General features: G+C 43.0%; 2 protein-coding genes across 6 annotated transcripts in view; one reads left to right on the plus strand and one right to left on the minus strand.

The window, feature by feature from the left end:
* On the minus strand, positions 1–19018 carry LOC135499172 (uncharacterized). Its single transcript, XM_064789839.1, has 10 exons — positions 18987–19018; positions 15869–16851; positions 14500–14600; positions 11655–11834; positions 10078–10142; positions 9668–9771; positions 7036–7151; positions 5857–5960; positions 1588–1707; positions 1–148 (listed from the first exon to the last, which is right to left on the minus strand). Exons 2-10 carry the CDS (start codon positions 16740–16742, stop codon positions 1–3), a joined length of 1812 nt encoding a protein of 603 aa, XP_064645909.1. The 5' UTR covers positions 16743–16851; positions 18987–19018.
* Positions 17965–26909, plus strand: part of LOC135498839 (transcription initiation factor IIE subunit beta-like) — an 18600-nt gene continuing 9655 nt past the window's right edge. Inside the window, exons 1-4 of one of the 5 annotated variants that reach the window (XM_064789317.1) lie at positions 17965–17984; positions 21669–21810; positions 23141–23220; positions 24585–24692. In XM_064789317.1, the coding sequence (XP_064645387.1) occupies positions 21669–21810; positions 23141–23220; positions 24585–24692 (330 nt within the window). In that variant the 5' untranslated portion in view covers positions 17965–17984. Of the gene's footprint in view, positions 17985–19089; positions 19235–20890; positions 21335–21668; positions 21811–23140; positions 23221–24584; positions 24693–26909 lie in introns of those variants that run through there. The other 4 variants (XM_064789314.1, XM_064789315.1, XM_064789318.1 and 1 more) reach the window with 4 other exon arrangements.

Raw genomic sequence — 26909 nt, forward strand, 5'->3', positions numbered from 1 at the left:
TCACCATTTCGGGGCTGATATATAATAAGGCGTTCCCAGCACTGTATTCGCTCCTTTATCAGCAGTTGACATTATCTTTGAGATTCCAAAGTCGCCAACTTTAACAACGCCCTCTTTTGTCAGGAAGATGTTGGCCGTTTTCATATCCCTGGAGAAATTATCAAAATCATTTTTTTTGTTAGGAGAAGTTACTCAAGAAAATGCAGACCGACACTAACGAAATCTACAACTTTCCTGAAAAGAAGGTCATAACGTCTATCAATCCCTTGGGCCTAAAAGCATCTAATACAAACTGTGTGGGCTTTGGCCATGCATGCACAACTATTAAAGACATTAACCCATTCTCCCACATGCAGCAGAGACGCAAGAGCAAAAGGGCCTGGGTTTGATCCCGAGGAGCACCCAGGATTGTATTTCTGGATGAACCGGCGTGGCTTTCGAGGAACGTAAATTCCTGGCTCTTCACAGTCCATCGAATGAGATGTTAAACCGAGGTTCCTTGTAGGGCAGGCTAAAGACCCCACCAAGTGAGAAACATGAGCAGCTTGCGTGGACTCTACCTCTGGCCGAAGTCGGATTCACTAGGCCAATAACCCAATTGGTGCATAATCGTAGTGGCACGCATAAACGCTCATCCTGCCTCGGAGGAGGAATACTCCCTGGAGAAAATCACCTCCAAGGGCAGAGTGAATGCTGAAGAAGAAGAAGAAGGGACAACACTCGACCGCCGATAGGGAGATTGGTGTTTTTCTGGTGTATTACGCTGGCAAAAATGCCCAGTAAGGTGGCACTGTCTTAACCTTGTTGGTCCGACACATTCAAAACAGTCAGGGAGGACACTAAATGTGGCCCACCACGGCAAAATGGGTCGCATGTCTCACAGAAGATGAGCCTAAAATGACACATAAGAGTCACGTCCACTACATAAAACGCCAGTGTTGGTCCGGAGTTTTTGCGCTTACACCTGTTAATTTTCCCCTGGAAAACGCCAGTGCTAGAAAACGCCGGTGTTTTCTTGTCACGGCGATGGATTCAGGGCTAAATGGGGGCTAATTTAAGCACGGCGTTTTATACATAGTGTAATCACAAAAACGCCGGCGTTAGTAAGTTTCTACACTCGGCAGGCGGCGTGGTTACCACTGCGCATTTTGTGTCGGTCAATCGCGACTCCAACAATAACAAAAAATCGGAGAGTTCTACAGGAATTTCATATAGACCACGCCATCTGTCGCCGTGTTCAATAACTGCTTCCATGTAGTGGAAGTCCTCGCCGTGTCTTCTCCGGGCTTTTTCTGGTTCGGAGTATCCCCGGGGTTTAAAAATGCCGGGATTTTCCATGTAGTGGACGTACTACTATTATAGAAGAAATCGATTTCACATTAGGCAGACAATAGTGAAATGAACAACCAGTCAGTCTCAACCTGTCAAGCTTGAAGCGACATGCGACTCATTTTGCTGTGGTGGGTCACAAATACTAAAATAGATCACAGATACACTGGCAAAATTTGGCAAGTAAAATTCATATAAATTTTATATAAAATTCGACTTCTCTAAATTTGATATATAGAAAACTTTGCAGAGACTAACCTGTGTAGTATGTTATGTTCGTGAATGTGACGAATGGCTGCCACCATCTGTTGGAAGATTTCTAGTATTTCTTTCTCGTCCAGTGGAGCGTCCCTATGAGAGAGGTATTGAGCTAGCGTCCTGGAAAAAGGAATCGAGGAAAATAAAAAATTGCAACTTTTCACATGTGCAGAGGATTTCCTTCTCGTCCAGTGGAGCGTCCCTATGAGAGAGGTATTGAGCTAGCGTCCTGGAAAAAGGAATCTAGGAAATTAAAAAATTGCAACTTTTTACATGAGCATAGGATTTCCTTTTCGTCCAGTGGAGCGTCCCTATGAGAGAGGTATTGAGATAGCGTCCTGATATGAAATGGCCAGGGCCATTGTGCTCACCTCATGTGGAGGAAAGATGGATAAAGAGCATGGTATTGTGTCATGTAGTGTTAGGTTTGATGTAGGTCCAAGCAATTACAATTTCCCCAAAATGGCCAATTTACAGTACATTCGACCTCTGTGACCTTGAAAAGTAGGTCAAATCAAAGAAGACCCGGGTGACACATTGAATGGTTGTTAGAATTAGATGTACCTATGATATAAAATTGGTGCCAATCGGGCAAGTCATTACTAGGAATAATGGCATTTTGAAGAATTTAGGATTTGGCCCCCTCCCTGGAGGCCAAATGGCAAATCAGATCGCACCAAACTTCGGTACCTGAGATCACCTGACCAAGGGGTACATGTGTACTTAATTTGTGATCAATAGTCATTGCAGTTAAGAAACGTGCCATAGTTACGGTCTGACAGCGAATTTACGCCATTTGACCTCTGTGACCTTGACAAGAAGGTCAAATTAAAAACCTGTGTGACATATACTGTATGGTGGTTAGATGTACCCATGATATCAAATTGGTGGCAATCGGGCAAGAAGTTAAGGAATAATCACATTTTTAAGGTTTTTGGATTTTGCCCCCTGGTGGTCAAGTGGTGAATCATATTGGACCAAACTTCAGTCCCTGAGATCACCTGACTAAGGGGTAAATGTGTACCAAATTTGGTATCAATAGTCATTGCAGTTTAGAAACGTGCCATCGTTACATCCTAACGGCCAATTTACACCATTTGACCTCTGTGACCTTGAAAAGGAGGTCAAATCAAAAACCCGGAGGATGTATGATGCACCTTTGCTAGAAGTACCTACCATATTTTTTTCAAAATTTCTCGACTACTATTAAGGGAGATATTGCATATTTTCACTTTTAACGTTTGGCCCCCTGGTGGCCAAACCATGAAACGAATCGGACCGAAACTTGGTCTCCAAGGTGTCATTACATAAGGGTACATGTGTACCAAGTTTCAACTCAATAGCTCTAACAGTTACGAAACGTGCCCTGCTAACGGACGACGGACGACGACGGACGGCGACGACGACGACGACGACGACGACGGACGACGGACCCACGGTATGGGATAAGCTCACCTCTGCTAAGAGGTGAGCTAAAAAGGAATCGAGGAAAATAAAAAATTGCAACTTTTTACATGAGCATAGGATTTCCTTCTCGTCCAGTGGAGCAGATTTTGTGCCATCAATTTTCACATTTTCCAGCAAGTGCAGTGACTTGTTTACAATAGGGTGCATTTTTTATTCAAATTTTCATTTTCACTTTGCCAATTTTTTATGTGATCAAATTCAGCATGACACATTTTCATTCAACGATTAAAAAGTTTGAAACGAACTTCAATCAGTTTGGTAAAATACATGAACCACTTCTTCATTTTGGCACTGGCACCCTTCAACTTCAAGCACCGTTTCCAAAAATTCCTTTATTCTCTTCTCAAGCAAGTGGCACCTTGAAACTTTGTGCCTGCATCTCATTCAATTAATTGTTGCGATTAAAAATTCTTCTGGAAGTATTCCCCCAGTTCGGAGAAATTCAGAAAAACTTTAACCGCAACAAATTCCTGGCACAAGCTGGAATTAAAGTGCATTTTGTCCAAACAAGAGTAAGGACTGCCCGCTATGAGAAGTTGTTTCCAACTCTCAAAGTCGGGCGTGCATGCACAGCTCTGTCAGTGCCCACCTATCTGCCTCTGATGCCATTTTGAGTTGCTGATTCTGAATGTAGCCCCTGAATGTTTTGTTAGAGACCAAGGTTAGAGACACCTAAGCCTAAGTAGTACTATTGCACTTCAAATCAAAGTGTAAAGCTAATACTTTCACACCAAATTGTTTGCGTCAGATCTTCAGACTTGAATCAGCACTAATTCGACAGTTTGTTTATATCTATGTATTTGTTTACAGCAACTCTGAAAGGCGATAGCACCTTGGCACATATATCTGGTCATAATGTCATTAGAATTTGCCACACACTACAAGAGAAAATTTTATTCTTCAATTGTTCAAACCAAAATAAGTGTTAGAATTTGCCACACACTACAAGAGAAAATTTTATGAGAGAGGTATTGAGCTAGCGTCCTGGAAAAAGGAATCGAGGAAAATAAAAAATTGCAACTTTTTACATGTGCATAGGATTTCCTTCTCGTCCAGTGGAGCGTCCCTATGAGAGAGGTATTGAGCTAGCGTCCTGGAAAAAGGAATCGAGGAAAATAAAAAATTGCAACTTTTTACATGTGCATAGGATTTCCTTCTCGTCCAGTGGAGCGTCCCTATGAGAGAGGTATTGAGCTAGCGTCCTGGAAAAAGGAATCAAGGAAAATAAAAAATTGCAACTTTTTACATGAGCATAGGATTTCCTTCTCGTCCAGTGGAGCGTCCCTATGAGAGAGTTATTGAGCTAGCGTCCTGGAAAAAGGAATCTAGGAAATTAAAAAATTGCAACTTTTTACATGAGCATAGGATTTCCTTCTCGTCCAGTGGAGCGTCCCTATGAGAGAGGTATTGAGCTAGCGTCCTGGAAAAAGGAATCGAGGAAAATAAAAAATTGCAACTTTTTACATGAGCATAGGATTTTCTTCTTGTCCAGTGGAGCGTCCCTATGAGAGAGGTATTGAGCTAGCGTCCTGGAAAAAGGAATCTAGGAAATTAAAAAATTGCAACTTTTTACATGTGCATAGCGCTTTATAATGCAGAACAGCCTCAAAGCACTTTATATTATCTGGTTTCAGTCGCTCAAAGCGCTTCACATTACCCCTAGCTATTGGCCTGAACATTCGTAGTTCAAGCTCGACTCTCTGGAAGTATCACAGGTCCAAGCTGCAGCTTTACAGCACTCTAGACTAACATTCAGTTTGTCATCACTGTCAGCTAGGTACCCATCTACTCCTGGGTGAAGAGAAGCAAGTGAGGTAAAGTGCCTTGCTCAAGGACACAAAGGCGAAAGATAATCTTCAGAAAAGTTCAGGGTTTTCATGACAAGTCAATCTGTAAACAATTTTGGAACGAGATGCGAGTTGACTTTGTCGATGATTAAAGGCCTACGCGGTTCGTAAAAGAATTTGAATTTGTAATTGAATTTGAAACCTTTAATTGCGTAAATACAAACTGAATATAAATTTCAACACTGCCGTTGTGTAGACTGATGTACAAATACAGTGGAACCTCCCATAGTGGACACCTCTCTATTAAGGACAACCTCTCTATTAAGGACAACCTCTCTATTAAGGACAACCTCTCTATTAAGGACACTAGTTCTGGTTCCAAATTGGTTGTTTCGATTAAATTTGACCTCTCTAATCGGGACACCTCTCTATTAAGGATAACATTTGTCAGTCCCAATGATGTCCTTTAAAATTGGGAGGTTTTACTGTGCTACTCTAAAGTGAAAAGTGAAAAGTGACTGGGCAGCCGACAGCTTGGTAATATTGCCATTACCATAGGACAGCACTTGTCAGTCCCATGGGTGTCCTCAATAGAGTGGTTCTACTGTAACTTACTCCCCATTTGCATACTCCATTTCAATCATCAGGACGCCGTCTTCTATTAAGGACAACCTCTCTATTAAGGACACTAGTTTTGGTCCCAAATTGGTTGTTTCCATTCAATTTGACCTCTCTAATCAGGACACCTCTTTATTAAGGACAGCTCTTGTCAGTTCCATAGGTGTCCTGAATAGAGAGGTTCTACTGTAACTTACCCCCCATTTGCATACTCCATTTCAATCATCAGGACGCCGTCTTCTATTAAGGACAACCTCTCTATTAAGGACACTAGTTTTGGTCCCAAATTGGTTGTTTCCATTGAATTTGACCTCTCTAATCAGGACACCTCTTTATTAAGGACAGCTCTTGTCAGTCCCATGGGTGTCCTCAATAGGGTGGTTCTACTGTAACTTACCCTCCATTTGCATACTCCATTTCAATCATCAGGACGCCGTCTTCTTCAAAACTATCGTAATAACTGATGATGTTCGGATGGTCTAAGACGGCAAGAACTTTCACCTGAAAAGACGAGATCGTGTCAAAAATCAGACGACTTGCCTGAAGTATCTGAAAATACATGTAAGTACAGTAGAACCTCCCTTAGCGGACACCTCTCTATAAAGGACACCCTCTCTATTATATCAGAAATTGCACACCTTGCCTAAAGTACAGTAGAACTTCGCTATTGAGGACACCCTCGGGACTGACAAGTGCTGTCCTTTTTAGAGAGGTGTCCTGATTAGAGAGGTCAAATTGAATGCTTGGTCAAATTGAATGCTTACAACCAATTCTCGACCAAAAGTAGTGTCCTATAAGAGAGGTTGTCCTTAATAGAGAGGTGTCTGCTAAGCGAGGTTCCACTGTATGTGAAAATAAGTAACAAAATGGTTAAAATGAAATAAGCACAAATTTGACATTTTTCAATATTTGGCTGAAAATGGGTCTTTTTCACACTTTGTCCAATTCTCACAAAGTAAGTAAAATATTGAGGTGAGAGCCAAGCGTAAACTAGGACTCTATCAGATCTATCATAAACAATATTGGGCAATGTTTTCATGCAAGTAGGAGGAAACCTACGCTATTGAAGAGAGTCACCCTCTCTGTTTCTGAGTGTACCCGTACAGAATGGGAATTGAACCTGGGACGTCAGAGGTGACAGGCGCTGTTGATTCCACTGCGCCACTCTGACGGCCGCAGCAAAGTGAGTAGTTTTAGATATTTTTGACTTAAAGGTGTACGCCGTTCGTAATTACTGGGGGTCTAAGAAAATAGAAATGCAGTGATACACAATGCCGGAGTGAGTTATTATGCATGCAAATTTGTTGAAACTTGGTATTTATAGTACTTGTATATCTGTCTACACAACGGCAATGCAGACATTTTCAATAAGCCCACATTGACGCAACTGGAAATTTTCAAATTCATATTCACATTTCACTTTTTTTACGAACCTAGGCCTTTAATATTAACATTTTGTTCAACATGTTCAATTGCACAATTTTCCGCATGAAATCTCCAGCGCCATTTTTTTCATGAAATAGACAGAAGACAACAACGCCGGGGATATCACTGTACATTTCTTTACGACTCTCACCTCGTTAAGAGCAAGTTGTCTCTCTGCTGCATTCAAGTCGTGCATGTTGATTTCTTTGAGTATGACCAGGGAGTCGTCGTCACGTTTCCGGTAGAGGACGGCCGCACCATATGCCCCTAGAAGAAATTAACAATTAATAATAACTAAACGTATTTATAGTGCCAAAATCTACCTGAAGTGATCAATGACACTTTACAATTACTTACTTACTTACTTTTTTGTACAATAAGTTAATAGAATAAGTCTAATGCCTGTAGCGATGAAAGAGGAAGGTTTTGAAGGGAAGCTATGGGAATGATTCCCCATTCGACCAACAGTTACATGAAAGAGGAAGGTTTTAAAGGGAAGCTATGCGAATGATTCCCCATTCGACCAACAGTTACATGAAAGAGGAAGGTTTTAAAGGGAAGCTATGGAAGGTTTTAAAGGGAAGCTATGGGAATGATTCCCCATTCGACCAACAGTTACATGAAAGAGGAAGGTTTTAAAGGGAAGCTATGGAAGGTTTTAAAGGGAAGCTATGGGAATGATTCCCCATTCGACCAACAGTTACATGAAAGAGGAAGGTTTTAAAGGGAAGCTATGGAAGGTTTTAAAGGGAAGATATGGGAATGATTCCCCATTCGACCAACAGTTACATGAAAGAGGAAGGTTTTAAAGGGAAGCTATGGGAATGATTCCCTATTCGACCAACAGTTACATGAAAGAGGAAGGTTTTAAAGGGAAGCTATGGGAATGATTCCCCATTCGACCAACAGTTACATGAAAGAGGAAGGTTTTAAAGGGAAGCTATGGGAATGATTCCCCATTCGGCCAACAGCTACAACCTTAACATCTACGTAAACTGCGTATTCTTAAAAACAACTGTGGCTCTTGGTTTTATAAATAAACAAACATTAATGAGTGAAATGGATGATCTTAATTGCTTATTTTTGAATCAAGTATGCCGCCATCTTGGTGGATTTTAATCTGCTCTCTCCTCCAAACCGAGAGCCAATGACGTCATTGATGCAGCCATTGTGACAATCAGCTGTTCGAACAATGGCGAATGCTTGGAATGACAGATGACAGTTCTTCGATTTCTTCGGGTTCTTCGTCGACGTCCGGTGATGAATCCTTCGATTACAACCGTGCATCAGCAGAAGAACGAGCAGGTCTAGTTCCCTATGCGTTTGAGCCAAGGTACCGGGGTAGAAAAAGGTCTGGAAACTTAGTGGAAACGAGTAGTACTCGCCTTGATGAAAAAACCCCACTGCATCCATGACGTCATTCGCCCGGGAGATTTGAACAAACATGGCAACCCCCGCAAACTGCTTATTAAATGCAATTTTCTGCACTATCTAGGAATATTCATCACATCCTTGGTGTAGAGTATTTGTTTGTCATGTAACTTGGTATGTATTTGTTAAAAAAATATTATTTTGCTGCATCAATTTATTCCCATAGCTTCCCTTTAAGGCTGTTCTTGAAGACCGGGATGCTGTCATTTTCCCGTATAGGACGCGGGAGGCCATTCCAAAGTTTTGGAGCAGTGCAAGAAAAAGCCCGGCTCCAAAATTAACCGACCTGCTTCTTGGTCGCGACAGCAGTAGGCCACTTGCAGAACGAAGTTGCCGCCTCGGCTGATAAAAAAAAAATCAATGAAGGAGCTAAAATAATCAGGGCCAGAGTTGTTGAGACACTCGAAAACAAGCAAAAGCACCTTAACCCTTTAACTGCCGAATATATTTTTCATAATTTTCAAACTTTCCAATGACCTGTTTTGAAAAGACTGCAGCTTGAAACGGAGAAGAGTTCCATTCCTCGAAACCGCCATCGACACGATCACCTGCACGCCATCTATCAGTAGGTGGGAAAACTGCGTAGTTTTTGTTGAGGCAGGTGTTAAGAATTTCCTAACAAGGCCGATGTTTTTATTACTAATTAATGAGGGTCTGTCGGATGAGACAAAAAGTTGTACCTGAGTGTCTTAGCCAGGACAAGTAAAAGATCCCACATACATGTAGGTGGACAGTAGCATACAGTAGTCTAGTCGAGCTAGCTCATTTTGGACCTTAACCGGAAACAAATTGCAACAGAAATTATTCCACTGGCACTGCCATTCATTCAGGGAATGAATAATTATTAAAAGAGTTATGTCGCAATGTGGCAGAATGTATGGTGATCGCACTGATGACCGCAATGTGGCAGAATGTATGGTGATCACACTGATGACGACCTAGGTCGCAATGTGGCAGAATGTATAGTGATCGCACTCATGACGACCTAGGTTGCGATGTGGCAGAATGTATGGTGATCGCACTGATGACGACCTAGGTTGCGATGTGGCAGAATGTTTGGTGATCGCACTGATGATGATCTCGGTCGCAATGTGGCAGAATGTATGGTGGTCGCACTGATGATGACCTAGGTCACAATGTGGTTGAAAGTATGGTAAGTCAAGTAATGGGTAATTGAAAGCCATGGCTTCCAAAACTCAAAGATGCTTGATTGAACTCGGGGAGCTAGAATCTTCACAAATACACACCCAACAAATGATATTGCAACTCTGTGACCAATTAATATACTTTCAGTTTTGAAGTATCCAGTTGTGCAGTGAGTGACCGGCGTATTAAGAGCCTGATTTACCCACCTTTCCCAACGGTTCTGATCTTCTCAAAGCCGGCCATTGACTGCTGGTAATGTCCGCTCCATCCACGGAGACACTCAAGACGGAAGTAGAGCTCCCCAACCGTACTGGAAAAAAGTCCATAAGATTTAGTTCCGTGGATTTTTAGAATTACACCAAGCAGGTTGTCCGTAATAGAGAGGTGTCCACTAAGAGAGGTTCTACTGCAGTAGAATCTCTCTATTAAGGACACCCTAAGGACTGACAAGTGCTGATCTTAATAGAGAGGTGTCCTGGTTAGAGAGGTCAAATTGAATGGCAACAACCAATTTGGGACCAAAACTAGTGTCCTTAATAGAGAGGTTGTCCTTAATAGAGAGGTATCACTAAGGGAGGTTCTACTATATGCTTAAATTTACCATTCATGTTCTCACCTTTTTGAGGACGGGTCTTTGACCAGCTCTGCTCCGACAATGTCTCGAGACAAACCAACCGACACCTGAGGAAGAAAAGTCGACAATGAAGACCTGAAAAACCCGACATTTTTTTCAGACATTACGTTATTCAGCCCCTGACCTCGCAGTTAATAATAGAATTCAGGGGTCATACTAAACAGCGTCCACCAGGTTTAAAAGCATATGTGACCCGTTCCAGCAAAACCAGTCGCTCTGAGCTTGGCAGGTTGAAACAGACTGTTTGTTCATCTCACGATTGTCTGCCTTTTGTGAAATCTGACGCCATCAATTTCTTCTATTATCTCCTGGTGTCATCTAGGCTCATCTTATGTGCGACATGCGACTAGTTTTGCTAGAACAGGTCACATATTTAAAGCCATCAAGATAAAATCTAATATTCATTAACGAAATGAGCAGGACATTTTCCACATTTTCTGATCATTTCATGACATTTGTGTGCTGGATTAACGAGTTGTTGTCTAAAATGTACCAGCGTTCACTGGTCACCCAGTCGGTGGCCTTGTTGGATTTGACTTGGAGGAAATGATAGGGCTTCCCTATACTACAGGGGCTTTGTGATTTTAGACAACATCTCCCTTATTCTACACCCAAATGTCATGAAATTGTCAGGAAATGTGTTCTATGGTGTACTTATTCCATTTATGGCTTCTAAATTTTATTTTGATGATTTGATACCCGACTTTAAACCTGGTGGACGCTGTTTAGGATGACCGGAATTCAGGCCTAGCCCAATACATGGTCTATTGTCTTTAAACAAAGTCCGTTTGGACCTTGGCCTAAATTCCCATTGTTCTACTGACTTATCAAAGGGTTTAAAGGACAAATCATGATCACATGGACCCCCAAGAAACAGCTTTCATGGAGGTTGATACGCTTAAACACGAAAATGCAAATAAAGGTATATGGGGACCCTCACCCCCTTATTTGGGGGTAGGGGATGTTCATTGCCCCGTTTACAGTAGTGAACTTCAAGTAATTGAAACACAATGGAACATCTCTAAGCGGACACCTCTGTAATTAGGACACCCTCTCTAAGACACTGATTTTGGTCCCAAATTGGTCATTTTCACTCAATTTCACCTCTGTGATCAGGTCACCTCTCTATACTTCCTCAGTCATCTTCGTCCCTAGTGCTGGGGCATAAGGCCTTCACCTCACTATAAAGCACATCGACTCTCAGTCCCAAGGGTGTCCTTAACCTCTTGAATCCCGGTGACCGACCAGTCGCTCATTTTGAAATAACGTTTTTTCCAAACGACCGACAGGTCGGTCTCAGTTATATTTTATGCCCTTGAGCTGGGACGCTAGCTTATTGCTTGTTTCAGCGTGTTTGATGTACAGTAGGGTCAGTTAGAGCATGCCTGGGTAGATGGCGCCTCGGTATCGGACTTTGGCGGTTGTATGCGGGCGCTATACATCGTGAAAGTCAGACCCAATTTCGCAACCACGTGACCACCCTGGGACCCCGGGATTTTCAAGTTCTTGGATTCAAGAGGTTAATAGAGCGGTTCTTAAGTACCTGCATGGTTACTTACCCCCAGCAGAGCCTCCAGCTCCTTGACGATGCCCTGTCCGCCATCTTGTCCCTGAGCGGCGTTACATGCCAAGAAGTCGAGGCGGAGGTTCGCTGCCTCCTTATTGCCATGGAGACTGAAGAGTTTGGAGAAGAAGCCACGAATACCTGCGTGGTCAAGGACGGTATCTTTATTGAGTGGCTGTAAATTTAGAGATTCAAAATTGTACATGGAAGACGGAAGTGTAGAACTTTTTTTAGCCGCATCATTTTCAATGTTGTCAGGCCAAGCTGGCTACCCAGTGGACTGGTTATCACTGGCGGTGGTAGCCAATGAACCAGTTCATTGTTAAGGTCACGTCAGTGCAGGGTTGTTGCTGAACCTTTTTTAGCCACATCATTTTCAATGTTGTCAGGCCAAGCTGGCTACCCAGTGGACTGGTTATCACTGGCGGTGGTAGCCTCTGAGCCAGTTCACTTTTAAGGTTAGGTCAGTGCAGGGTCGTTACAGAACCTTTTTTAGCCGCATCATTTTCAATGTTGTCAGACCAAGCTGGCTACCGAGTGGACTAGTTATCACTGGCGGTGGTAGCCACTGAACCAGTTCACCGTTAAGGTCAGGTCAGTGCAGGGTTGTTGCTGAACCTTTTTTAGCCACATCATTTTCAATGTTGTCAGACCAAGCTGGCTACCGAGTGGACTGGTTATCACTGGCGATGGTAGCCACTGAACCAGTTTACCGTTAAGGTCAGGTCAGTGCAGGGTCGTTGCTGAACCTTTTTTAGCCACATCCTTTTCAATGTTGTCAGACCAAGCTGGCTACCCAGTGGACTGGTTATCACTGGCGATGGTAGCCTCTGAACCAGTTCACTGGTAAGGTCAGGTCAGTGCAGGGTCGTTGCTGAACCTTTTTTAGCCACATCATTTTCAATGTTGTCAGACCAAGCTGGCTACCCAGTGGACTGGTTATCACTGGCGGTGGTAGCCACTGAGCCAGTTCATTGTTAAGGTCAGGTCAGTGCAGGGTCATTGCTGAACCTTTTTTAGCCACATCATTTTCAATGTTGTCAGGCCTAGCTGGCTACCCAGTGGACTGGTAATCACTGGCGGTGGTAGCCACTGAGCCAGTTCATTGTTAAGGTCAGGTCAGTGCAGGGTCATTGCTGAACCTTTTTTAGCCACATCATTTTCAATGTTGTCAGGCCTAGCTGGCTACCCAGTGGACTGGTAATCACTGGCGATGGTAGCCACTGAGCCAGTTCATTGTTAAGGTCAGGTCAGTGCAGGGTCATTGCTGAACCTTTTTTAGCCACATCATTTTCACTGTTGTCAGACCAAGCTGGCTACCCAGTGGACTGGTTATCACTGGCGATGGTAGTCTCTGAACCAATTCAATGTTAAGGTCAGGTCAGTGCAGGGTTGTTGCTGAACCTTTTTTAGCCACAACATTTTCAATGTTGTCAGACCAAGCTGGCTACCCAGTGGACTGGTTATCACTGGCGGTGGTAGCCTCTGAACCAGTTCATTGTTAAGGTCAGGTCAGTGCAGAGTCGTTGCCGAACCTTTTTTAGCCACATCATTTTCAATGTTGTCAGACCAAGCTGGCTACCCAGTGGACTGGTTATCACTGGCGATGGTAGCCTCTGAACCAGTTCACTGTTAAGGTCAGGTCAGTGCAGGGTCGTTGCTGAACCTTTTTTAGCCACATCATTTTCAATGTTGTCAGACCAAGCTGGCTACCCAGTGGACTGGTTATCACTGGCGGTGGTAGCCACTGAGCCAGTTCATTGTTAAGGTCAGGTCAGTGCAGGGTCATTGCTGAACCTTTTTTAGCCACATCATTTTCAATGTTGTCAGGCCTAGCTGGCTACCCAGTGGACTGGTAATCACTGGCGGTGGTAGCCACTGAGCCAGTTCATTGTTAAGGTCAGGTCAGTGCAGGGTCATTGCTGAACCTTTTTTAGCCACATCATTTTCAATGTTGTCAGACCAAGCTGGCTACCCAGTGGACTGGTTATCACTGGCGATGGTAGTCTCTGAACCAGTTCAATGTTAAGGTCAGGTCAGTGCAGGGTTGTTGCTGAACCTTTTTTAGCCACATCATTTTCAATGTTGTCAGACCAAGCTGGCTACCCAGTGGACTGGTTATCACTGGCGGTGGTAGCCTCTGAACCAGTTCATTGTTAAGGTCAGGTCAGTGCAGAGTCGTCGCTGAACCTTTTTTAGCCACATCATTTTCAATGTTGTCAGACCAAGCTGGCTACCCAGTGGACTGGTTATCACTGGCAGTGGTAGCCTCTGAACCAGTTCACTGGTAAGGTCAGGTCAGTGCAGGGTCGTTGCTGAACCTTTTTTAGCCACATCATTTTCAATGTTGTCAGACCAAGCTGGCTACCCAGTGGACTGGTTATCACTGGCGGTGGTAGCCACTGAGCCAGTTCATTGTTAAGGTCAGGTCAGTGCAGGGTCATTGCTGAACCTTTTTTAGCTGCATCATTTTCAATGTTGTCAGACCAAGCTGGCTACCCAGTGGACTGGTTATCACTGGCAGGGTCTTTGCTGAAGGTTTCTGATGTCAAAATATTGCCCAAAAGAAACGCGCTACCTTTTGGAATTGACAATATGCATTAGTTAGCCCTAAAGGAGGAATCAGCGGCTGAAATGGACTTACAGTAGAACCTCTCTATTAAGGACACCCTCGAGACTTCAGGGAGACGCAGGAGCTAAAGGGTTAAAAAACAAAAAGAGAAATTTTATGGGTTTTTGCCACAGGCCGCTAACCCCAGCGCGGTTGTCTGACCCCTGGTTCAGCCTGGTGCCTCATGACCTGCTCATAGTAAGTAGCAGGAAAGTCCCGAATGACCTACCTTTTCCTCTTTCCCACACAACTGTATCACGCCCACCGGGCCATGGAGAACTAAGGCAACACTGTGAAACTTCTTATTGAGCAGGAATTGGCCTATTAAACCTGAAAGAGAAGAGAGCTGAGGTTAACATGTGTTTTGAATACTTTGTACATTTTGGGGATTCTTTTTCCTGCTGTTTTGTATGACGTCATTTCCTTTGATACATCATCATGTCGCCGTCTTTGTGGTTATCTCCGTTACGTATTTTGGTTGGGTTAACGCCATTTTTAGAATCATTCGCAGACGTCAGTCCTGTTTTCCTTTATAACATGAAAATCGCACTCTTAGGTATGATTACAGTAGAACCTCTCTATTAAGAACACCCTTGGGACTGCAAAGTACTGTCCTTAATAAAGAGGTGTCCTGATTAGAGAGGTCAAATTGAATGGAAACAACCAATTTGGGACCAAAACTAGTGTCCTTAATAGAGAGGTGTCCACTGTACTTTCCTTTCAATTTCTCTTTGATTTGTTGGTAATGTTCATCTGCAATACCATATTTATTTCATTGCCTCATGTCTGTATATTTGTTTTTGCAGAACGTGTTTTTATCATAATAAATCAAGAATGTTTACTCTTTCACTGCCAATAACGTTTTAAAACGTTACTGAAAATATGTCACTAAATTGCCAATAACGTTTCAGAACGTTATCTCAGTGTTTCCATCTACTCATCAAAAAGTAAACCAAACTATTGATTCTATGTTGATTTAAACCTCCCGCCATGTCTTCGGAAGTGTTCTCGGAAGGATTCAGTTCAATCTCGTCCCCAGGAAGTGGGTATTTCGAGTCAGGTGAATTGGTGAAGATAGACCAATTTAGCCCCCTCCCCCCCAAATCCTCGTCCTTCTGACTCTCAATAAGTCCTTCTGAGACTGTTATCTCGAGGCGATGGAGTGGAACCATCTCGAGTCCTTCTGACACCTTATAGTGGTGCGCTATTCTCAACCATCATTACCCTTCCTTTTCATGCTATTGCTAATTCCAACCATGACACTTCCCTCTCATAGTCATACATGCTAGAGCTATCTCTAACCATGACGATGTCTCGAACTTATATTGCAAAAACGTCACTTGAGGCAGTAGGGCATTCTGTAGAGACATAATGTTCTTGATTTTACTTCAAATTACAGTAGAACCTCCCTTAGCGGACACCTCCCTATTAAGGACAACCTCTCTATTAAGGACACTAGTTTTGGTCCCAAATTGGTTGTTTCCATTCAATTTGACCTCTCTAATCAGGACACTTCTATTAAGGACAGCACTTGTCAGTCCCGAGGGTGTCCTTAGTAGTGAGGTTCTACTGTCATGAGTTTTTGGTGCCTAACCTACCTATCAAACCATCAAAAGTCGATGTCTCGAACTTATATTGCAAAAACGTCACTTGAGGCAGTAGGGCATTCTGTAGGGACATAATGTTCTTTATCTTACTCGAAACCACCAGTAACCGCGGTGGAAAATCGGCGCGGCTTCCCTGACGATCGTACTTCAGCGACCGCGATCGCGATAACACAACCTCGGCATGCTCATTATCATAAATGCCCTGATCGCTATGCTGTCCGTTGGAATCGCTGCGCTGACGACGCGGGCTCACAAACACCGCCCCGCCATCAGAATAACTCCTCGTGTGTTCCTTGACTAACTTTTCTTTCTGATTTCTCGCCGCAGTCTGTCCGCTTACAGGACGCTCTTTGCCAATATTTTCCGAGTCCGGCTCAGACTTATTTTTCCTGTGTTCCGTATTCGTCTGATTATTGCCACCCTTACGATCCGCGCTGTTCTGCTGTTCAATCTCTCCCTGCGCGGATATATTCGTGCGTCGGTCCGCCTCCGCTTCCCGACCGAGTCTCTCGCGTTCCTGAGTCGTTTCGTCGCGAGCATTGTCCACATCCTGATCACCACTCGTGCAGTCACCCGCCCCATTCCTTGGCACCTCCTCCTCAGGATTCCTCCGAGTCCGACCTTTCTTCTCACCACTACCGACTGAATCCACCGCTTTCTCGCACTTTGAAATCGGCTCACTCCCCGCCTCCTTTGATTTCACCCGCTCCGTTTTCCCTCGATTTTCCGAATACCCACTTTCACCATCTTTGACGTTAACTCTGGAACCACTGGAATGCCCATGTCTTCGCTTCTTCTCTTTTGATCTATTCTGGGATTGCTCTGGTGGTCCAGGCCCACCTGTAACATCCCTGGAGTCTGCCATGTTGATGACAACGGCGTTCCAGGACTTGGCTTTTGCTTTGTTTGTTAAGGACGGCACAAGTGTCAGGTCATCACAGTTGCATGCTCACGTCAGCAGTGTCCTAGAGATTCTGAAGGAACAATCATATTCAATTAGCCTACAATTATGTACAATCAATCATGTTAATCACATCGCCATCAACTATAATTTTAAAAGGTTACGCCACTCGTAATTACTCGTGGTCCAGTTAAATAGAAATTCACTAATCACACAATGCTGTGGTGCAGTTATTGCCAGAGCCCTCTATTAAAAACTGTGTACATTACGTGTACATTGTTTGTTCATAAGTTTTGGTAAAAAAAGTACACCTTGGACCAATCAATCTGCACAAAATTTTATATGTGTCAAGAAGAACCCTTTGCTATAGTATAATAAAGTTTCAAAACAATCCAATACCGATTGCCTGCGAAAAAATGATTTCCGTACACCATATCCATCAAAACGTCACTGACGCATTGATATGGCGCTGTCAAAATACAAGTTTTAACCTGACCAGTGAGACCACATTTTCTTAAATATATTATCAAAAAGCATATTTCTGTGATGGCCTGACGCTGTAGATTAAGAATCAACCACAGATTGAGAATTAATTCCACTTTGGTCCATCCCAGCCATGTGTTTACCACAACTTGACATTTTAATAAGCTCTATGTAACTGTGCACACTTCCGTTTGTGGATGAATACACGTCTCTGCCCTAGTATTATGAGTACAAATTTGTTTAAACTTGGTATTCATAATATCTGTATATCAGTCTTCACAACGGCAATGTCGAAATTTATATTTAGTACGTATTTCCGGAATTAGACATTTTAAAATTTTAACCTGTAAGCAGCGTAGTTTTTTATTTGTTAACCGCGTCATATCGTGTAATTGATTAGATTACACATCCTCATCTAACAGCCGCTTCCTCTTGCATGCTGTAGCCATGATTCAGCTCAAAACCCATGATTCAGCTCAAAAGCTCAAAAACCATGATTCAGCTCAAAAGCTCAAAAACCATGATTCAGCTCAAAAACTGGTGCCAGTAGTGTTCTGAAACCAAACTACACTGCGCTGACGTTCTAAGGGGATTCCCCATCGAATTTCTGAGTGTTGCTTGGGCTTAGGTGAATCAAAAACATAGGACGCCATATAACGTCTTACGCAATGCACCTTCTTTAGGCCAAGACGTCATATGGTGTCTTAATTACGCAGTTAACAGGTTAAATTTAATTACAAATTCAGAATTTTTAACAACCGGCGTAGCCTAGCTAGGCCTTAATTTCAGTCGATTAAAAAATAAAACAGGGATAGGCCCGGAGCAACTGCAGAATAGCCGGGACACTCTGTGCTAAATGATAGGAATGGTGTACATAATGTACAGAGGATCAGAGTGTAGGCCTACATCGTCATAATGTACTGTCAGAGCTACTGTCCCGGCTATCGCTATTCTGTAGTTAGGCCATAGGCCCCGATAGGCCTACATTCACTTATTGACTAATTGAGACATCTAGGCTTCGACATTTTTTCAAACTTAATCAATAACTCTGTGTGATTGGGAGTTTGACATGATGACTGGTGTGTGATTTAACTGTAAATGAATGCGAAATGACTTTTTTGTAACTTTTTTTGTTTTTCTTTGAATGCCATCTCAATACTTGACTTGCCAAACTCAGAAATGCAGCGCCACTCGCGGACAAAGATAGAACAACTCGACATTTTTTTCACCGGTTTTCGCTGCGCATGCTTACCAGCCGTCATCTTTCGCGGCGACGGACGAGAAAAACAACTGTTCTACACGCAGTGAAAGCAAATTCACACAGGTAAACTGGTTATAACTGTGGTACGTCTGTTTCTTAACACGTAATAGTTATCAGATTGCTAAATTATCTTAAATCATGAGCCTTAAAGAACTTTTTGAACTCTCAAAAACTTACACAAAACAAGTTCAGATTGCCGCCATTATTAGTTTCCGGATGGCTGGTACGCATGCGCAGCGAAAACCGGTGAAAAAAATGTCGAGTTGTTCTATCTTTGTCCGCGAGTGGCGCTGCATTTCTGAGTTTGGCAAGTCAAGTATTTTCCTTAGATACGCCCAAAACATTTAATTTCTGGCGAAATCTTTTGATGAAAAAACATATACTCTTTCTCTTCATATGGTTATTCTCCAAAATTTCGTTCTCTAGAAGGTAAAATATTACAAAAGAAACCGAAAAATTTGTACCTGTCAAAGTTTGGCTTCCATCTTGTTTTTTAGTTCATAAAAAAATTCTGGGAGGCGCTCGCAGTGAAAGCCGACAGATGGTGCACAAGTGCATCCGGTTTTTTCGGAGTTTGGATTTGTTTATAAAATTTCCTCCGCACTTCCGCTAGTTTTGTCGTTATTATTGGTCAGATTCTACTGAAAATTGTTTAATTGTATTCATAAAGGTATAAAGGTATACACTACTAATGACTTATGCCGAATATACAGTGAGTACTTAGTTAACTGGTGCTGGTCTAAAATTTTCTAAGTCCATAATAGGTCATTATAATATGCATTTTAGGCCCAGATGGGTTGTGCAGGGCCTACATTCCTTTTGAGAAGCATGAATGGGCTAATAATGACAACTTGAGCCTACTGCACATGTCGGCATTGATACCTATTGACTATGATCACTTTCATCAAGTACTCAGAAAGTTTTAATAGCTTGAAATCCGACATGCAGAAAGTCCATCCAAGACACACCATCACTGGCCAGTGCTTTTCGGTCTACCTAATGCGCGTCCGGAACAATTTGTGCGTCCGGAGCGCGTCCGGAAGAGAAAGTGCGCGTCCGGAACAATTTCCTATGTAAATATGAACCTAATGTTGCATTAGATGGCTTAAATAGCATTTTAATTCCATGTAGAGAAAATAAAATTGGAAAAAATCTCCTTGGTGACTTTGTATTTTACAATTTTCAGCGGGGTGATTTGGGTGTTACACAGCCATCAAATCCCAGTTTACTGACGTTTCTCCTCAACAAATTGTTGTTGCAGTTGCAGAATTTCGATAGTAGCCGTGTTGTAATGGATTAGACTGGTATCTGGTGTCTCAGCACATGGAATGAATTTTGTTGACCCCCTTCCCCCGCCCCCTCGATCCCCTCCCCTCCCCCCTAAAAGCGCAAATTGGCTTCACAATAATTGCTATTGCCCCTTATCCCACGGCACGCAAAGACAAACTCATACCGACTTAGACGACCACAACAGGAGAAGGCGCGTAAGGAAGTTAGGATATGAGTATGGCATTAGTAATTAACCACCTCGCTGAAAATTGTAAAATACAAGTCACCAAAAAGATTTTTTTCAATTTTATTTTCTCTACATGGAATTAAAATGCTATTTAAGCCATCGAATGCAACAATAGGTTCATATTTACATAGGAAATTGTTCCGGACGCGCACTTTCTCTTCCGGACGCGCTCCGGACGCGCAAACAGAGTTCTGGACGCACATTAGGTGGACCCGTGCTTTTCATGGAAAATGAATGTCGTTACAAGCTTTTTACAGGGTAAACCCTAAAAAAAGTGGCATTTGAATCAGGGAGGGGATGTGAGATTTTTGCCCAAAAGTTTAACTTGGGGGGTAAAGTAACTAACACTTACATAACCGATGCCATTAACAACATTTACTTATTCACTACTTTGCACTACAACTGTTTTACAATTCCAAGTTGTCGTCAAAATTTAAGTTATCATCATCATTATCGGAGTCTGACAATTCGTTTTCACCAAGCAACAAATCATCTGCAACATCATCACGATAATGACCATCTGGTTGATGATCAATATTAATTGTCAACAAAATCCAACTATTTTCACCCGAGAGATGTCAAACAATTTTGGCCTAAAACTTGATGATATAAGGCCTAATTGTCAACAAAATCCAACTATTTTCACGTGAGAGAGGTTCAACTATTTTGGCCTAAAACTTGATGATATTAACTGTCAACAAAATCCAACTATTTTCACCTGAGAGAGGTCAAACTATTTTGGCCTAAAACTTGATGATCAATATTAATTGTCAACAAAATCCAACTATTTTCACCTGAGAGAGGTCAAACTTTTTTGGCCTAAAACTTGATGATCAATATTAATTGTCAACAAAATCCACCTATTTTCACCTGAGACTGAGAGGTCAAACTATTTTGGCCTTAAACTTGATGATATTAAGCTTTGCATTCTTAATCTTATATTGTTTCAGCACTTTTTAATTTGCATCAAATTACAATATTCGGCCATTATATTGACGTTTTCGACCCTGTTTACATTGTCTTAGGAAAAGTATAGGCTTGACTAGTTTGGGGTGAGTCTCCACTCGCTTTTCAGAGAAAAGTGAGTCCCAAAGGTGAATTGTTATGACAGGAGGTGAATCCGCTCCTGGTGATTTCCATGAGACAGGTGAATCTATGACTGGTTCCCAACCTCAGGGATTTGCTGGACTGGCGAGTTAACGTCGAGTGCCTGAGGAGGGGGGTCCGGGCATAAACTTGATAGCTGCATTAAAACAATGAAATGTCAAATGAAGCCGGCGGCTATTTCTTGCACCGGTACGTCAGTACTAGATAAACTGTAAAACACATGGTAAACTTACACTGCCTGTGATTCACAGACAGTGTAAGTTTGAAAAATAATAAATAATAAATTTCTGCCATTTTGAAAAGCACTTTTCACAGAAATTTATTTGCGCAAACCGTTTATTGAGTCTTTGGCATGGGAACTGGTATTGAAACATCTCAGTTGTAATCTGTTGTTTTTGATATGTCATCCGATCTGAAGCGTATTCAGATCTCGATAATAATTTTGGGCAAGTTGGGGTTCCTGGCCACAACTGTCAACCCAATGTTCGTCTTATCTTTTGATTTCACCACATTCTTTTTCTAGATGGATCCAGCATTGCTGAAGGAGAGAGAAGCTTTCAAAAAGAGGGCGCTAGCACAACCATCAGTCGAAAAGAGAAAGGCCCAGAAAAGAACTGAAAATGATCGCAGCACGAAGAAGGCACGGCCAGCGCCAAAACCTAAAGGTAAGCACCCTACCCTTGACAGCCTCATACTTACTTAGGGCTCTTCGTCCCTATTGGCACATAAGGCCACAACACAACCTCCAGCCTTTTCAGTCTCTTGCTGCCCGTTGTGCCTCGTCCCATGTCAGCCCCATCAGTTTCAGCTCCTTTGACATAGTCCTCCTGGTAAGCACCTACCCTTGACAGCCTCATACTTACTTGAGGCTCTTCGTCCCTCGTGGCACATAAGGCCACAAGACAACCTCCAGCCTTTTCAGTCTCTTGCTGCCCGTTGTGCCTCGTCCCAGGTCAGCCCCATCAGTTTCAGCTCCACTGACATAGTCCTACTCCATTTGACTTTGGGCCAGCCTCGTTTGTTCTTTCCCTGGGGGGCTCAAATGCAGGGCAGTCTTTGGTATGCTGCTTGGATTCATCCAGAGGACATGTCTAAGCCATCAAAGTCTGCAGCATCCGATTACGTCGGCAACGTTAGAACTCTAGATCTGCGTCAGCTGACGGATCGGAGAGCTTCATTAGAGATTATCCTTGGCCAGAACACTTGGCAGATCCATCGCAGACACCTGTTTGAAAGCCTCATAGCCTAGTGGTTGATAAAAGTACTGCGGGTTACCACGAAATTCGGCCCAGATTCGGAACCCAGGATTTGTGTTCTCGATGAACCGTTGTAGATTTAAGGAACTAATATTCCTGACTCTTCACAGTCATTCGAATAAGACTTGACAAAACACCCGAGTGAGAATATTTCGTTATCATAATGGATAATGTAGCCTTTATCATTTGATATTTCATTTGATATGTTTTAGAATAGAAATTGATACCTCACTGTCGGTATTGATTGTTTCACAAAAACCGCTCGGATGGAGCTTAAATATTGGCTATGGTTTTGGTCTACATTTTAGCTCCACCCTCGCGGTTTCGGTGAGACAACCAATACCTCCAGTTCAGTATCAATTCCTTGAAGCCAAAGCTCCTAGTATCTGGTATTTACGCCAGGGCAAGTAAAAGTCCCCACCAAGTGAGAAACATGAGTAGCTGGCGTGGACTTCCCTCCTTTGGCCAAAAGACCGAGGGCATAATGGTCAGTATGATGGCCGCGTCCAAGTGTTAACCAGTTCAACCAGAACATCAAGATTCAAACAGACTCGAAGGCTGTGAAAGAATTTTGAAGGCCAAGTTTGCATGAAAGTTTAAGCCTAATGATTTTCATAGCTTTGCTCGTTGGCCGAAAACAGAAAAGTTTTTGAGTGGCTGTTTTAGTTTTGGTCTAATTGCAGCTAAAAATGTTTATGAGTTGAGCCTTTCAGTGAGTTTACTGTTTTATTCATTTCAGCCGATTTTAACTACAAGGCAATGCAAGGAAGTTCACAGTTTAAGTTTGGAATATTGGCAAAAATAGTTAAATATATGAAGGTAAGATAAGAATACTAATCACTTGGTTTCGTTGACTGTTTTTTCCACCAGGACAAAAGTACCGAAAAGTGTTTTGCCGCTTAAGTAAAATAATCAAGTATGTGCAAATTTGAATAAAGGAGCCTTATAGCTGAGTGGTGAACTCCGACTACCACTCAAAAGGCCCCGGTCGATCCCGGCGAGAACCCAGGAGTGTATTTCTGGATGAACCGGTGTGGCTTTCAAGGAACGAAAATTACCGGCTCTCCACAGTCCTTTGAATGAGATGTAAAACCGAGGTTCCTTGAATCTGGTGTCTATGCCAGGGCAGGTTACAGACTCCACCAAGTGAGAAACATGAGTAGCTTGCGTGGACTCTACAGGGCTGCCTAACCTTACACATTTGGGGGAAATCTCACACACAGGCCTGTTTACACTTAGTTAGGGCCATTTTACACTTTGACTCCAGAAAATGTCTTTAAAATTGTGCCGAAATCATCAGAAGACCCAACAATGACATTTCCCTTGCTGATTTACACTTTTTCACCGAGGGTTTTAGTTTTACACATTGCTGGACGAAGGCAGTTGTGACACTCCCTCCGGCCGAAGTCTGGAGTCACTAGGCCTTGCCGAAGTCGTAGTCACTAGACCAATAAACCCAACTGGCACCTAACCATACTGGCACGCATAAACGCTTATCCTGCCTTGGAGGAGGAATACTCCGTGGAGAAAATCACCTCCAAGTGCAGAGCAAACGCCCTGGAAGGGGAAGGATAGAAGAAGGGATATTGGATTCCATCAAATTGGATATTGTGATGCGATTTTGGGCTGCACTCACCCTGTTTCTGCCCCTCTCATGTTCGAATTTGCTCACAATGAAAAAGAAATCCCCATCTGATAGGCTCATATAGGCCAATAGAACTTCAGGTGACTTCTTCAATCATAAAATTAACTCGATTTTTGAAGAATATCTCATTTTCCTCTCCATCGGAAAATAGAAGTTGTCCTTTAAAGAAATCAATCAGCAGCAGCTAGGTAGGTTAGAAAAAGCTACACAAAGTCCTTAATAGGTGTCCCTCCAATCTCATCGTACATCAAAACTATTCACGCTTGTGCGAGGAATGTTATAGTGCTGTGTCAAACATTACCAGAATTATCGGAATTCAGGAATACCAGACGACTTGGAACCTGACTTGGCACTCAATGCCGGGAATTCAGGATTTTGAATCAGCAGAGTTTGCCCTGATGACGCCAGCGTCGACACTGATGAAACATAGGCCTACCCGATATGAGTTGTTTTTCTCAGTGATTCATTCCTAACTTATTGAAACGTTCCTAGAGATTGCATTGTCAAACTCGTGTATCGTCCGCTTTTAATATTTCAGCAACGGCATCAACAGGGAGACACTTATCCATTATCAATTGATGACATTCTTGACGAAACAAATCAACTTGATGTCGGAGCACGGCATAAACAATGGCTATCGACCGAGGTAGGTTGTTTCCTCCCACTGTTCACCCTCCTCCAAACTCACTTTATCCCTGGTACCATCAGGGCAAGACCAATATACTGATATTTGATGAAATATGGCTATTGACCGAGGTAGGTTGTTTCCTCCCACTGTTCACCCTCCTCCAAACTCACTTTATCCCCGGTACCATCAGGGCAAGACCAATATACTGATATTTGATGAAATATGGCTATGGACCGAGGTAGGTCGTTTCCTCCCACTGTTCACCCTCCTCCAAACTCACTTTATCCCCGGTACCATCAGGGCAAGACCAATATACTGATATTTGATGAAATATGGCTATCGACCGAGGTAGGTTGTTTCCTCCCACTGTTCACCCTCCTCCAAACTCACTTTATCCCTGGTACCATCAGGGCAAGACCAATATACTGATATTTGATAAAATATGGCTATCGACCGAGGTAGGTTGTTTCCTCCCACTGTTCACCCTCCTCCAAACTCACTTTATCGGAGCACATCAGGGGGGCGGACGCGCTGCTTGCTTTTAAACGACTCCTAAAATCCTGGCTGTTCGAGGAAGCATTTCTTGGTGGGGAGGTAGCGCCTTGAGCAGGTTTACCTGGAGTTTGGCGCTCTATAAGACATTGTTGATTGTTGATTGATTTATCCCTGGTACCATCAGGACAAGACCAATATACTGATATTTGATGAAATATGGCTATCGACCGAGGTAAGTTTCCTCCCACTGTTCACCCTCCTCCAAACTCACTTTATCCCTGGTACCATCAGGGCAAGACCAATATACTGATATTTGATGAAATATGGCTATCGACCGAGGTAAGTTTCCTCCCACTGTTCACCCTCCTCCAAACTCACTTTATCCCTGGTACCATCAGGACAAGACCAATATACTGATATTTGATGAAATATGGCTATCGACCGAGGTAAGTTTCCTCCCACTGTTCACCCTCCTCCAAACTCACTTTATCCCTGGTACCATCAGGACAAGACCAATATACTGATATTTGATGAAATATGGCTATGGACCGAGGTAGGTTGTTTCCTCCCACTGTTCACCCTCCTCCAAACTCACTTTATCCCTGGTACCATCAGGGCAAGACCATTATACTGATATTTGATGAAATATGGCTATGGACCGAGGTAGGTTGTTTCCTCCCACTGTTCAACCTCCTCCAAACTCACTTTATCCCTGGTACCATCAGGGCAAGACCATTATACTGATATTTGATGAAATATGGCTATGGACCGAGGTAGGTTGTTTCCTCCCACTGTTCACCCTCCTCCAAACTCACTTTATCCCTGGTACCATCAGGGTAAGACCATTATACTGATATTTGATGAAATATGGCTATCGACCGAGGTAGGTTTCCTCCCACTCTTCACCCTCCTCCAAACTCACTTTATCCCTGGTACCATCAGGGTAAGACCAATATACTGATATTTGATGAAATATGGCTATCAACCGAGGTAGGTTATTTCCTCCCACTGTTCACCCTCCTCAAAACTCACTTTATCCCTGGTACCATCAGGGCAAGACCATTATACTGATATTTGATGAAATATGGCTATCGACCGAGGTAGGTTTCCTCCCACTCTTCACCCTCCTCCAAACTCACTTTATCCCTGGTACCATCAGGGTAAGACCAATATACTGATATTTGATGAAATATGGCTATCAACCGAGGTAGGTTATTTCCTCCCACTGTTCACCCTCCTCAAAACTCACTTTATCTCCGGTACCATCAGGACAAGACCAATATACTGATATTTGATGAAATATGGCTATTGACCGAGGTAGGTTGTTTCCTCCCACTGTTCACCCTCCTCCAAACTCACTTTATCCCTGGTACCATCAGGGCAAGACCAATATACTGATATTTGATGAAATTCTTGTTGAGACCAACCAATGTAAGGTCACCCTCACCCTGCACACCACCCCTCCCTTGGGTCATCTTCTGCATCTCATGAGGATACGGGCCATCCATTGAGTATGTACGTACTGAGCGGGGAGACGGTTTAGGAATTTTGGGGAAAATGCGTACAGCTGTAAATTTTGTCCAAATTGTGTGTACAAGGGGAGGGGTCTCAAAATCCCAAGTTTGATGCGTACATACAGTGGAACCTCCCTTAGCGGACACCTCTCTATTAAGGACACTAGTTTTGGTCCCAATTTGGTAGTTTCTATTCAATTTGACCTCTCTGATCAGGACACCTCTC

Source organism: Lineus longissimus, chromosome 14, assembly GCF_910592395.1.
Source record: "Lineus longissimus chromosome 14, tnLinLong1.2, whole genome shotgun sequence".
Lineage (NCBI taxonomy): Eukaryota > Metazoa > Nemertea > Pilidiophora > Heteronemertea > Lineidae > Lineus > Lineus longissimus.